Source organism: Microcebus murinus, chromosome 5 (assembly GCF_040939455.1).
Source record: "Microcebus murinus isolate Inina chromosome 5, M.murinus_Inina_mat1.0, whole genome shotgun sequence".
Taxonomy (NCBI): Eukaryota; Metazoa; Chordata; class Mammalia; order Primates; family Cheirogaleidae; genus Microcebus; species Microcebus murinus.
Window position 1 is genome coordinate 32,510,531 of NC_134108.1, and position 13,752 is coordinate 32,524,282.

Below are 13,752 nucleotides of genomic sequence, written 5' to 3' on the forward strand. Positions count from 1 at the left end.
AAAGCCTGACCCAAGGAAGAAACCCCACTGTAGCCCTATATGGTGATAGCAAGAAAACTTTCAAACTGACAGAATCACTTTTTATTTGGGTCTTTCATGAGGATTATATTTCTTCACAAATTCATCTCTTTTGTCTCCATCTTCAGACCAGAGTACACACAAATGTAAGGCAGCCTTTAAGGTCTCCAATCCTTTTCTAATCATTAGTAATCCTCATTGTTGAGAAAGTCTCTTTATATGTAAAATTAATCATTGACTTTCCAACTTAAACCCATCTCCTCTTCTCTGATCTTTATTGGAGATGGGAGACACATGAAGGTAGTTAAAATTCTAATCACCTCAGGTTTTTCTTTTTTATTTAATAACTCATTTAAATGTACTTCTGCTAAATCCTATTTTAAAATCTCTCTGACATTAATTACTGATATATTCAGGTCTTTCTGACAAGGCTATTTTGCCATCTTAAATGTACTTAAATGGTGAGTTTTCTCATCTTACCTCTCCATTTTCTAAGGGGTGGATCTTGGAATAAAAAGAAGTGCAGATGACCTCATCGTCTTTGGCATATGATGGCGGTCCAGTGCGGGGGTAAATGTTGTAGAGGGTAAGGCACTCTGTGTCTGTTACAGCGTGATACTGCCACGGCTTGTATTCAACATCATCAAGAGAGCGTTCCAAAATCCAGTTTCCAGGCCGAGGGGAGTTAGCTGCTTTCACAATGACATATGCAATCTGGAACACCTGGGGAAGAGTAACACAACAAGAGAAATTTGAATTCCAAAGTACTCTCACTACTTTATGTCAAATATAAGGCTAAATGCTATGGTAGATTATATTTCAGATTTTATCCTATAACCCTATTATGTTCTCTGAAATGATTTTACTGTTGCATGTTCATATTAACAACTTTTTGCTAAAAAGAAATGTTTCATTTTGACAGCCATGGCTTTAAAAGAAATGGATTGAGACTGGATTTCACTTCTCTAACAGCTCACTGACATCATTTCACCTGATTTTGAATGTTCCATTATAATCATTACCATCTAAATTATTACATACCAATTTACTCACCTTACTATATTAGTGACTATAAAACACGATTTGGAAATTTCATGTATGAACAGAACTTGATAGTTTAGAAAATATGTTTACTTATTTCACTTAATCCTCAAAAGAGTACCCTTTAGATGAAGTTAGTGTGGTACACCAAAACAACATAGGCATATTCCTATATTCAAATTGTGGTCCTAGCCTTTAAATGAATTTGGGAAGATTACTTTTCAAACTCTTATCTTCCTTTTCTGTGAATTAAGGTCAATAATAAGCACACCACTGAGAGACAGTTCGGATTAAATGAGATAATGTATGCAAAGTACCTGGCCAAGAACTTAGCAGTAAATAATAAATGTCAATTCTTCTACATCCTAAAATAGAAAATAATGGTGAAGAAATTCCAGTAACTTGAAAACAACTGATTGAAACTCGAACCCATTAAATGAAAGGTTTCTGTAGCCATATCTTTACAAGAGACAAACGTGTAAAAAAAAGGAAGGGGGAAGAGGCATAATTACTATAAGTCAACAGAGTGACAATTGAGAGGAATGTACTGATCTTTATTTTCAAATTAGCATAGAATTTGGAGACATAAAAAAAGAAATATCCTAGATATTTTGTGATAATGCATATCTCTATTTTTACCAATGCATCCAAAAGTCCAAAAGAATAACACACAGACATTACTGAATGACATTTATGTGCAATGTCCTGGGTAGTAAGACAGATATAAACTAGTTTAAATTGTTGTCCCACCATCAATAGATTGTTAATATATTGTAATAACTCACTATTACATATGAAAATTACTATATTAATAAAGCAGTATATGTTCTTGACCAGTACATGCTATGAGATATGGAAAGCTGGACAGCTCCAAGCTTTGAGTGATTGGGGATCACTGGTGGGGCACAACTGGGAAGACAGGCCCACTACAATGCTATTAAAGAGCCTGCTGAGCTGTAGAGGGAATCCTGAAAGGAATGTTCTAGAAATAAATTTTATCTGCCTTCTAGTTTTGGCATGGTACATTCATGAATATATATATAGCATCTATGGTATACTTTAAGGGACTGCATTAAAAAATATGAAAAGTTGGTATAGAAGGGCACTACAGGTGGCTCTGATGCTTGTCCTTTGAGATCTTTACCAGAATGCAGGCACGCTTGTGTGCAGTGCAGGGAAAATCGCAGGCCATCAAATAATTAAAAGTAGGGCTAGTATTTGCCTTTTAGGCACAGTTGCAGAAAAACCAGTGATTAAAATACTGAAATGCTTCTGCACTTGCTGGCAAACCACAGCTGCCCAACTTTCCAAATGCCTCCTCTACTCTGAGACCATCAGATTAATCCCAGCATACCAGGAAACAGCCAAGACATCTGTTCTGATTGGTTTGGGCCTTGATCTTTCTGTTGTACTGAGTATCACTGCATGTAGGAAATATTGATGGATTTATACTTACAAAGGTTTACAGATAAGTATTTAAATTGCAGATAGACACTCATATCTGTGTAAGTGCATATAAATACTTGAATATGCTTAGACATTTGCGGGAAGGATATACATGAACATGTTAAAGCTGTGGCCGCTGGGCTTTGGGAATGAACAGTCAAGGAAAGAAAGAGCAGGACTTTTATTTTTCATCTGACATTCTGCTATATTGTGTGTATTAACATAAATGTCTTCTTAATAAAATCATTTTTAAAATAAAGAAAAATTACAATAAAATAGGTATTAGAGAAAGGACAAAAGTGAGAGTAAGATAGATCACATTCCATCAACCATTATACAAAATATTTGCTATTTATGTATTTTTTGGTTATAAGAGATTGTTACTTTTAGACAATTCATATTCAACAGTTCATCACATGGAACTTCTTTATATAAAAATTCACTCCAAAGTGCCAATTGATTAATATTATAGAATGAAGAGACAGAGTTGTCTCTACTATAAAATATGAAATATTCTGGTCCTAATTGCTGATAATTCCAAAATATTCCTGACAAGGTCTTAAAATGATAAACAATTTGAATAACTAAATTGTGGGTTCCTAGAAGGCAGGAGCTATAGCTTTTACATCTTTAAAGATGCTATAGTCTTTCTTATAATTCTTTTGAAATGGTGAGTATTCAGTATTTATATTTAATATCAATATTATATTCAATATCTAGTTGAATAATCCAAGTCAATGTAACATGCTTCCATGTTACTGCTATTAGTTTAACACTGGTCTTTTCTGTTTGTTAGAACTTGAATCCCAGTTGACACTAGCATATTTTGTCACTTGCAGGAACTAAGGCATACATTGCTTGAGTATTGGTCCTATTGCCTCTATGAGCTGAGCAAATTACTTAAACTCTTTTACCCTCTATTTCCCAATGTTTCTTTTCCAAAGATGCAACCATGAAAGAGATAATGAGATAATGAATACCAAACACTGTGTTCTTTTGGAAGGGAGAATCTATAAAAATTTTGTTAGCATCTTTCCTTCCAGAGAAATAAATCACACAGAGATATTTTTAAAGATAGAAAACAAGAAAAGAGATAACAAAGCATACAAGAGATTACAGGTACTCAATAAGAAAAATAAGAGTACACTGAGGTTATGGATAAAAAACTTTGCTCAAAAAGCAGCCCAGCAAGCCAATATAGAAAGAGGCCAAGTTCTCATGGAGCTACAATATGGATTTATGACTTAGCAGCTTCTGTGTTGGCTCTGGAACAATGGATGAAAAATAATCCATGAAAAAAGTTCTACTAGAAACCCCACAGACTCTTTCTATAATTCAATATAACATCCAGCATTACGGGACATGGAAAAGCGGTCACTGCCTTAGAGAATATGAAAGGAGTCTCATTTCAAAACAATATCCATCTTTCATTTATTTTCTATGGATTCTTTCACATTCTGTGCAAAATTAATTAAATTAGCTGGCATGTGGATTTTGAGTAAATTGTTTAAAATGTAGTAAATTGCATTATTGAAAAGCAATAAATAGCAGAAATATCCTTTGCAGGCTTCAGAGAGTAACTATAAAAATTTTAACAGTTATAGTCTAAGTACTATGCTCCAAGTTTTTAATGGCCCTAATAGAATAACCCTCTAATGTTATATATGGTACTTTTATTAACTGTGTCATGTGTTTTCATTATAAACACTCTTCAAGATAAATAGTATAATACCTTAATTCCAGATGAATATAACCCCAATCTGTGGTGGTGTGCACCAAGGAAAGTAAACATGCCCATTATAAGAAATACTAAAATTTTATGACTGGTAAGATATCAACCTAAGATATCAATTTTTTTTTTTTCTTTTGGAGGGCACAAGCTTGATGTCTTAAAAAAGCCCAAAATAACATTATCAAATGTTTGACATTTTACTGTAAAAAGGGAACATTCTATTTTATATTCCATCTGTTCCTCATTTATGTTACCTAACAAAATATCATTAAATTACTTCACTGATGTCGTATTGAGTTAGGTATTCCTTCTATAATAAGCAGAGTATTGAGAACTTGATCCTCATTTAGTGTAGAGTTGGAGAATAGGGTCTTTCTGAAGAATCCTTCAGTCCCAAAGTAATAAGTAACATACAATGATCATCACACAGAGTGATGCTTTCCAATATTTTTCACATCATGGCTAAGACAAAATGACATTTGTACAGCACTGGGGCAAAAGTGAGCAACCTAGGGGCTTTGGCCACTCTAGGCACTGCTCTGTGGCTGACTGTCTTAGCTGACCTATAACCCCTGTCGGTATGTCTGAAAACCAGAACCAATATTAGCACATGTGTTGCTAGGTCTAGAATTTTTAGAAATAGCCTCTGCTCTGACTCTCAGGAACCCATTTTATCCTAGATCCTTTGTCCCCAGAAGAACGACAAATCTAGGAAATGCTACTAAAGAATATTGTGTTTTGGAGATTTTACTGAGACTTTTGAGCATCATCATCACATAGTTGAGAGAGCCCGACCAAAGTATGCCCCCTTAATGATGTAATACGGCCATGGGACCTATATTTACTATAGGCTAATCTAGACAAAAGACATAAAAATATCAACAAAGCCCATTCTCTATGGAAGATGGTGCCACATCCTTCTTCTAGGACTTGACCTGAACTATTTTCTTCCATTTCTTTCCTAATCTCTCAAGAGAATAGTATGTGGCCATCTAATGGGGCAAAGCCAAATGTTGAGCTCTACCTTCTTCCCACATTGCTGTCTATCTATCAACTTCCTACAGTAAATAGTTGTCCACGTAACAAAGCTGCTTCATTTCTAAAGAGGCTCTGCAATATTCTAGTATGTGCTTTTGCCCATGTTATGGACTTTAATATTTCCATATATCGTGATGCCATCTCTGATATATTTGGAAAACTCATTTGTATTCTTAGTTCTAACCATGTGTTTCTCAGATTCTTTTATTTATCCATATAGGCATGTTGGCTTTCATTAAGTAATGAGTTACTCAATATCAGAACCAGAAATGATCATAGACATTATGAGTTTTCAAGTGTAGTGACTATTAGAAAAATCTGGGAAGGTTTATAGAAATGTGGATAACATTTCTCTATTTGAATTGATGAATATAGTTCATGCAATTATTAGCTTTTCTACCTGTGATCTCTAAAGAGAAAAGGAATAAATACAATAGAAACCAATAACAATGAAGAGAAAAAGATGAGGGATATTCAGAATTTTCTGGAAGGTCTTGAGAGTCACTGATGAAGGAGTGCAAAGATCATAAACTAAAGTAGTCAGAGTGGCTGAAGTCCTGAACCTCACAGAAGTAGGTCTGAGGGAAACAGATATGAAAAGTGGGCTAAATATAAGGAATGTATAGAAAATCTGTATACTATAGAAGATTCACTCAAAGCCTCATTCCCACCTAAGCCACATAATAACCAGGCTCTTACTTCCTGGAAAAAATTTCTGAGCAACCTCAGAAAATTAGTTGTTCACTATTATCTTAAAAATTCTCTGGAGGATAATTATACAGATTTTGAGAATACTATTAACTAGACTTAAGTTTAAGTCAAGCTCCAATGACTTCAATAAACCTAGAATAATGTGGTGGGGAGCTCAGGAGGAGCTTGCCCACCTATATTTTCTACTTCTAGCAAATTCATTTAATATACTTTCACATAGTGAGATGATTTGTAATTGCCACTGAATTATAATGTGCAGCCCACTTAACAACCCCACCCCCAAGTATATGCTGTAATTGCTGAACATGAACTTCCTGAAGTTTCAGGTAAGCAAACATGCCATTGAACCTCAGGGTAAGTGGCTCCTGTGTTGCAAAAGAAACAGAAACACTCTGCCCCCAATTTAAACAGACTTTTTTAAAGCACACATTAAACTCATGTGAAGCTAATACGTTTGAAAATAAATTACTCTACCACCCCGGAATTCCTAAGAAACAATAATTTAACTGGATGACTAATGATAATCCTTTGAAGAGAAAATTTTCAATTATTTGTTGAAATTGTTTTTTAAAAGGGTTTAAATCAATGCCTTACTTTTTAAGGGACAGTTTCTGAAGGACTTCTCTACCTCAGTCTGCAAGAAAGCAAATCTCAACGTCTACCTCTGAAAAATAGCAGGAGTTAATTTTCAGCTCACCTAAGATAATATATAAATATAATGCAATTTTCATTTTTTCATGAAAAATTAGTGTTTTTCCCTAGAGCTAGGCAAGTTGATTATAAATTTGATTTGGAAGAACTTTAACAAGCAATAAAAAGCAAGAAAATTCTGAGATGTAGGAATAATGAATGGAGAGATATATTGTTAAATGAAAAAGACAACATGAGGTAAATTGCTATAGTACACAGGACGCTACAGTTTAGTGTGAAGGCGACCCCTATGGAAATGATGGACCCATGGCCACCGACATTCATTAATGGTCACTAACATACCCAAAGGAGAGACACCCAGATATTTTCTGTGATTAGAGCACACAGTACTGTCTATAAAGTGGTTGTGCCAAAAAAGTAAACTGAATCAGAGCAAGTCTCTCAATTTAATGATCAGTTTTCAAGAAATACAGTAACAGAAGACCACACAAACAGCACTACAAGAGTATAATTAGCAAATGCAGGTGGTGAGACCCTTTATTGGATAAATAATGTGGTTTTTTCCAAAAACTAAATTGCAAGAATATAAAAAAATAATAAGATTATAGATTAAGAGAGACTTAAGAGATATATCAAACAAATGCAATATGTGACTTCATGTGCATGCTGATTCAACCAATTTAAAAAACAAATGGAAGCAAATGTGATGAATTTGAATACTGACTGAATATTTGTTAATACTTAAGAAGTAGTAGTGATAGCGTTAACTTTAAAATGCAACATTGGTTTCATTTACAAGAGAATCTTATCCTTCAGAGATATATATTGAAATAGTTATGGAGAAAGTGATGCTTATGGAAATTGCTTCCAAATAATCTGGGATGGGGGTTGCAAAGTAAGATGTGGATGAGTTGAAACTGACACAAGAGGAGCCATGAATTAATACTTAAGGTGGGTGTAGGGTACACCTGAGTTCATGGTATTCTCTATACTTTTGTGTGTATTTGGAAATTTTTATAATCAGAATTAAAAAGCTTACTAATAATAAACAAACAATAAACAAACAATTTTAATAAACAAACAATCTCCTTCACACAATATTAAACAACTACCAGTAATTTAGTGCTTGCTCTTAAAAAACAAGCATTTAAATGCATTGTCTTAATTATCTTGATAAATGGTTAACTCTGCTTCTTACAGGGACTATACTGCATTCTGAGCTCAAGAAATATGCCTTAATAATTCTTGCAAATTAATTATCAACTCTAAAGGGCATTGTTGGCCCATAAGGTCTCAAAATTTTAGTCCAGTCTTAAGAAAACTAGTAACACAAGTGAATGGAATCCAAATTGGACTGAATAAAGTCCTCCCTTGGCTTATTAATACATTTAGTACTCCATGCTTCATTAAGTTGCTATCATTTTTAACAATGTTAGCTGCAGGGAAAACCCAGGCAAGCATTTTCCTTGTCTTTAGCACTACCCTTGACATCTATTCTCTTCTCACATATTTCTCTCTCATTTGAAACAATCTATGGTTTCAAAAGATTGACCTGTCTCCTGTGAATAAGTCATTGGCACAGCATGGCTTTCACACCAGCTACTGGTAAAAGAGCAGGTAGGCTGAGTTTCCCATAGAACATGACAGTCCTTTCAATGAAACCATCACAGAGCAAAACAGTGGTGTGAATCACAGACAATCAGAAATGTGACAGTTTAAACTTGCCTTCTAAAACTTACTCACCCTGGAGAAATACCCAGCATTGCCTTTGTTTTTGTGCTTCTATAGTTACCAGGTTAAGAAGAAGCTACGCATTCTCCAATTTATGACATTACACCCATGAATGAATCACTCTAGTTCAAAGCATTTGGGAAATAATAGCAAAAATTGTAGTGATGAGAAGTGTTAGAAATATAATGTTAACAGTGTAGAATAACAAATCAAAGACAGAAGGAACTTTCTGATCTTGATTCATGAATTCTTTCAATAGATCAGAATCACTTAACATTTATTCAATTTTAGCTATTACAAATGAAATAGCATCAGCTATTTTCATGCTTATATATTGCCCCACTTTCTTGTCTTTCTCTAAAGACATTCTTAAGAGTAGTTTGTGACCTCTGTTGTTTATTACTTTACCACCCCTCTCTATTTAATACTCTGTAGCCCATGTATAAATTACCCCATCACCTGATCATAATCACCGTCAGAGAAGATAACAGTGACCTGGTTGGAAAATTCATAATCTTTTGTCTTTTTCTCCATCCTCATCTTCTTTGAAGTACCTAAAGCTTTTGACTATGCTGTTCTCCCCCTATCTGAAACTCTGTTTCTCTTTGGAAAAGTGCTATCTATTTATAATTTAGGAATTTTTTTTTAAGAAAAGAAAACCACATTTTCCTAATATATCTCTTTGCCTAAAATAAAGAGTAAACCATGGGAGAGGAGGGAGCGAAGACAGAAAGAGTGTTCAGAAGTCAGCACTAACCTGAATTTCTCTCCAAGCTCTGTATGGGAACTCCTGCTGTGGTTCTTTTTAATTAGAGTATTTTTAAACAAAGATGTTTCCCAATGTTCTAGCTCCTAATATTCTTTTCATTGGGTAAAATAATATTTTATTTAGTGCCTACTTTTTGGCAGGCACTCCATCATACAGAAATTTGTTTCTGCTAACAATAATTCTATGAAATAGATAGTAACTGATTAGAAAATTCAAATGAGAGCAGCTAGGTGTGGTAGGTTGAATAATGGTCCTTCAAAGATGTCCACATCTTTATTCTTGGAACCTGTTAATATGTTACCTTATATGCCAAAGGGGACTTTCCAGATAAGACTGAATTAAAGATCTTTAGATGGGAGGATAATCCTGGATTATCCAAGTGGGCTCATGTAATCACAAGGGTCCTTGAAAAGAGAAGAGGAAGGCAAAAGAAGAGGCCAGGGTGATACACCTGAGAAGAACTCAACCTGCTGCTGACTTTGAAGATGGAGGAAGGAGTCACAAGTCAAGGAATGCAGGTAAACTATAGAAGCTGAAAAAATCAAGGAAATAATTTTACTCTAGAGCCTCCGGAAGGAAATGCAATCCAGTCCACATCTGAATTTTAGCTCAGTGAGACTCATGTCAGATTTCTAACCTATTAAACTGCAAGATAATAATTCTGTGTTGTTTTAAGCCACTAAGCTTGTGGTAATCTGTTATGGCAGCAATAGAAAACCAAGACACTAGGTAACTTGTTCTACTTCACATGACTAGTAAGTCATGGAGCAATTTTACAGATACAGTTATGTCTATTTTTGCTTTTTGCATAATAATATCTTTCATGACTACATTTTAACTAATTTCTTGATACAGATATTTACCACAGCTCAGTTTCTAACCCAACCTTATTCTCATGTCTCATTTTATATTTCAAAGTAACACCTGGATATTTCTTATGACAATTTAATTTTGGTTTGTAATGAAGCAATATTGCCTTTATTTTACCACTAAAACAAAGTTACAAGTTTCTAACAGTAGAAACCATACAATACTCTATACATGTCTATTAATATTTTACACATAATAGATGCTCAATTACTTTTAAAATTCAATTCAATTGAATAGATGATCAAAAATGGAATACTATCTCTGAGACAATTTAAGGGACCTCTGAGGTGATTTCTACAAGTACCTAAAAGATGAACCTACATAACCACCACATAACATTAATAAGTATAGATGTCACACCCCCTCATCATTGACAGAAGAAAAATTCTACGAACGTAACAATCTTAAACATTTCTATATCACATATACTCCCTCTAAAATGAAAATTTACAAAAGAGAGCATTCTTCCATGGTTTGTAAAACTGGCCTTTACCCCAAATTTTACAGAGGTGATCCCACTTGCCAATGAAGCATGAAGAGTATAAATGAAATGAAAAATGAAAATGTACAGAGCCTGATGTCATTATGGCTGCAATTTAAAAACAAAGATAGGAGATGACACTCATATATAACTATATAAATGTTTTCTAAAGATTGAATGCCAAAAAGTTAACAAATATTTCTGAAAGGCTGCCATTTTTAAGAAGACATGTGATAAAAATTCTTATAAATATCACCCTGCAAATTCTTCGCACTTTATATTCTACCTAGACTTCTCCTGATTCTTTCTGAGTTAGAAAATCATCAAATCATAATATAACTTCAGAGGTCAAGTCAAAAATGATTTATGAAGTGCTCAGAGCTGGATTTCTGAAACTCAAAAGGATCCATAGCACACATGACACTTAGAGAACATCTCTGTCCTTGCTCTGTTGCCTTCATAAACAAGCATTTTGCTGTTAGCAAGTCTGACTGTTCATGGTTCTTCCAAAGTCCTCCATGTAGGCCTAATTGGTTGCATCAGAGTAAAAAGTCTTTTGTTCTTTTTTTTTTTTTTACATCACCATTGGAGAAAATCAAGTGTCTATTTTAATCAAACTAAAACTTATGCTGCAGAAGGAGAAAGGAAAATGTTTTAAAAGCTACATGAGAACAATTTTCTAACACTGAAATCTTTCCATTTCAACAGGTTATGAGTGTCATAAAAAGTCATAGCTATAGTTTTCCCCAAAAAGAACAAATAATTTTGGAGACTTTCTGTGGTGCTAAGTGTCCTGTTGTGAGCATTCAATCAGCACTTAACATGATTTGTAAAATCCTTTACTAGAAAAACCCATACACACTTCCATTTAAAGTAGGGCAAAATGTCACAAAATTCTGAGTCTGAAATCATTATCAAATAAAGCATTTACTCACAAAGTTTAGAAACAAATCTTAAAGAACAACATGTCTTTGGGAAGCAGAAGTAGTATTTTACCAATAAGGAATCTAGTTTTAACACATCTGTGATACCAATACCATAAAACATAATCGGTAGGGCTTTCTGAGCAGTCTGAATGACTACAAATAGTGAAGCTGGAAGATCTTCAATAGCAAACCTGCCACTATAAACTGAGTCTGTGTAAACAGCAAAGAATGGATGGCAGCAGAACACCTATGCAATTCTATCATACACATGTATGGAAGGATAATTGTGAACAGAGACACCATAAAAATATTTTAATGAAGCATTTTATTATGAAGCCAAGACTCTATTAAAACTAAAAGTCCAGTGGATGGTGGTGAAATAACTGCAACTATTATTAGCAAAGCCTAGGAAGAGGTATAAAGAATGGAGGCTTAACTTCTTTAGCCCAGGCTTCACATTTGCAGTGAGTATAAGAATGGTATTGAAAATAGTGACCATAAACAGCAGGTAGTAAATATAGTCACTTATTGAAAGCTGATTTTATATACATTTTGCACGGAGGAGAATCTTCCATTATTTGCCCATTCAGCACATTGCAGTATCAAGTATCATCACCAAAAGAACTGAAGAACAGCAGTTGACTATTAAAATTCTTGAGTTAATCCTTTTTGTGTCTAGGTCAGAAACTTTAGAATTAGAATACAAACCAAAAGAAGGTCATGATTTGAATTGGAGATATACTTGACCTGAACAACATTTTAGAAATGCATCCAATGCTTAAAGTATACAATATACTGAACTGACTTCAGATCGATTTTTGTAGCCTAAACATAAATGAAATTATTTAAATATGAACAGAATATATTTAAATGTCTACATCCTCAGTAATCTTTTTAGAGAGGTTGAAAAGAGAACATTCAAATGGGAATTGAGGTGACTCCTCATTTAAGAAGGGTGGGAAGGACATTGTACTTACAGTCAAATCCACTTTAGCTAGTATTACCCTCATCTTTGTTTTCCAGGATTCACATTACAGATTGTAATATTCTGCATTTCTTTATATGTCTCAAAGACCCACAGACTGATATAGTAATTAGTTCATTGATTCATTTATTTTCCAAATTTTATTGAGCAACACATTGTTTACTATGCCATCCTTTTTTAACTTAGATGTTGAAATACAGTGGTCAAGAAAAAGTTGCTCTCTCACAGAGGTTATATTCTAGAGAAATATGAAATATTCATATACCAGTAGTGTGGTACAGACAACTTGCACTAGTTCTCAAAAGCCAATTGTATATATCTTCTCAACTTCTTGTTCAATGACATCACATTGGTAACTTGAAATTGGTCATGATAGGAATATTCACACCATGGATATTTGCTAATATTTTAAATCAAGGCTTTTTTAATTCCCTGGAGAGCCAGTTGTTAAACATTTGCCAGGATATGAATTTAACAGCAAACAAGGTAAATGAACATGTAATTTTAAATAGAGGTTTCTATAATAGATGGTGATCGGCCAGCCATGGTGGCTCATACCTGTAATCCTAGCTCTCTGGGAGGCTGAGGCGGGTGGATCGCTCAAGGTCAGGAGTTCGAAACCAGCCTGAGCAAGAGCGAGACCCCATCTCTACTAAAAATAGAAAGAAATTAATTGGCCAACTAAAAATATATAGAAACAAAAATGAGCCAGGCATGGTGGAGCATGCCTGTAGTCCCAGCTACACGGGAGGCTGAGGAAGGAGGATCGCCTGAGCCCAGGAGTTTGAGATTGCTGTGAATTAGGCTGATGCCACAGCACTCTAGCCAGGGCAACAGAGTGACACTCTGTCTCAAAAAGAAAAAAAAAAAAATAGATGGTGATCAGGAAAGGATTTTCTGAGAAAGTGACAATTGAGCAGTGACCTTAGTGGCTTCAGAGATAAACTCACATCCAAATCTTGGGAAACAGCATTTAAAGTAGAGGAAACAACAAGTGTAAAGAGTCTAATGTGAGACTGCACTTGGTTTACCCCAACAAAGCCAGTGTGGCCAGAATGAAATAGGAGCTATAGATTGTGGTCAGTTTTATGTTGGTGAAGCACAGAGGGACCAGGCCATGGAGGCTGTCTGTACAGGATGTGGTAAGTACGGATTTCAGTCTGTGTATATTGGGATGCTATTGGAGGATTTTGAGCGTAGGGGTGATGACATCTAACGTATAATTTTAAAAGATTACTCTGGCTGCTATTTGATCAGTGGGCCAGGGAGAGGGGAAGTGGAAACAGAGATACCAGACATGTGGCTATTCTAGCAGGCTTGGTAAGAGAGATGATGGTGGCTTAGATGAGGAGT

The 13,752-nt window shown here is 34.7% G+C and overlaps 1 protein-coding gene across 1 annotated transcript in view; it reads right to left on the bottom strand.

The window, feature by feature from the left end:
* LAMA2 (laminin subunit alpha 2) overlaps positions 1–13,752 on the bottom strand; it is a 583,504-nt gene that overhangs the window by 396,950 nt on the left and 172,802 nt on the right. Inside the window, exon 4 of the mRNA XM_076002974.1 lies at positions 499–741. Within this exon, the coding sequence (XP_075859089.1) occupies positions 499–741 (243 nt within the window). The remainder of the gene's footprint in view (positions 1–498; positions 742–13,752) is intronic.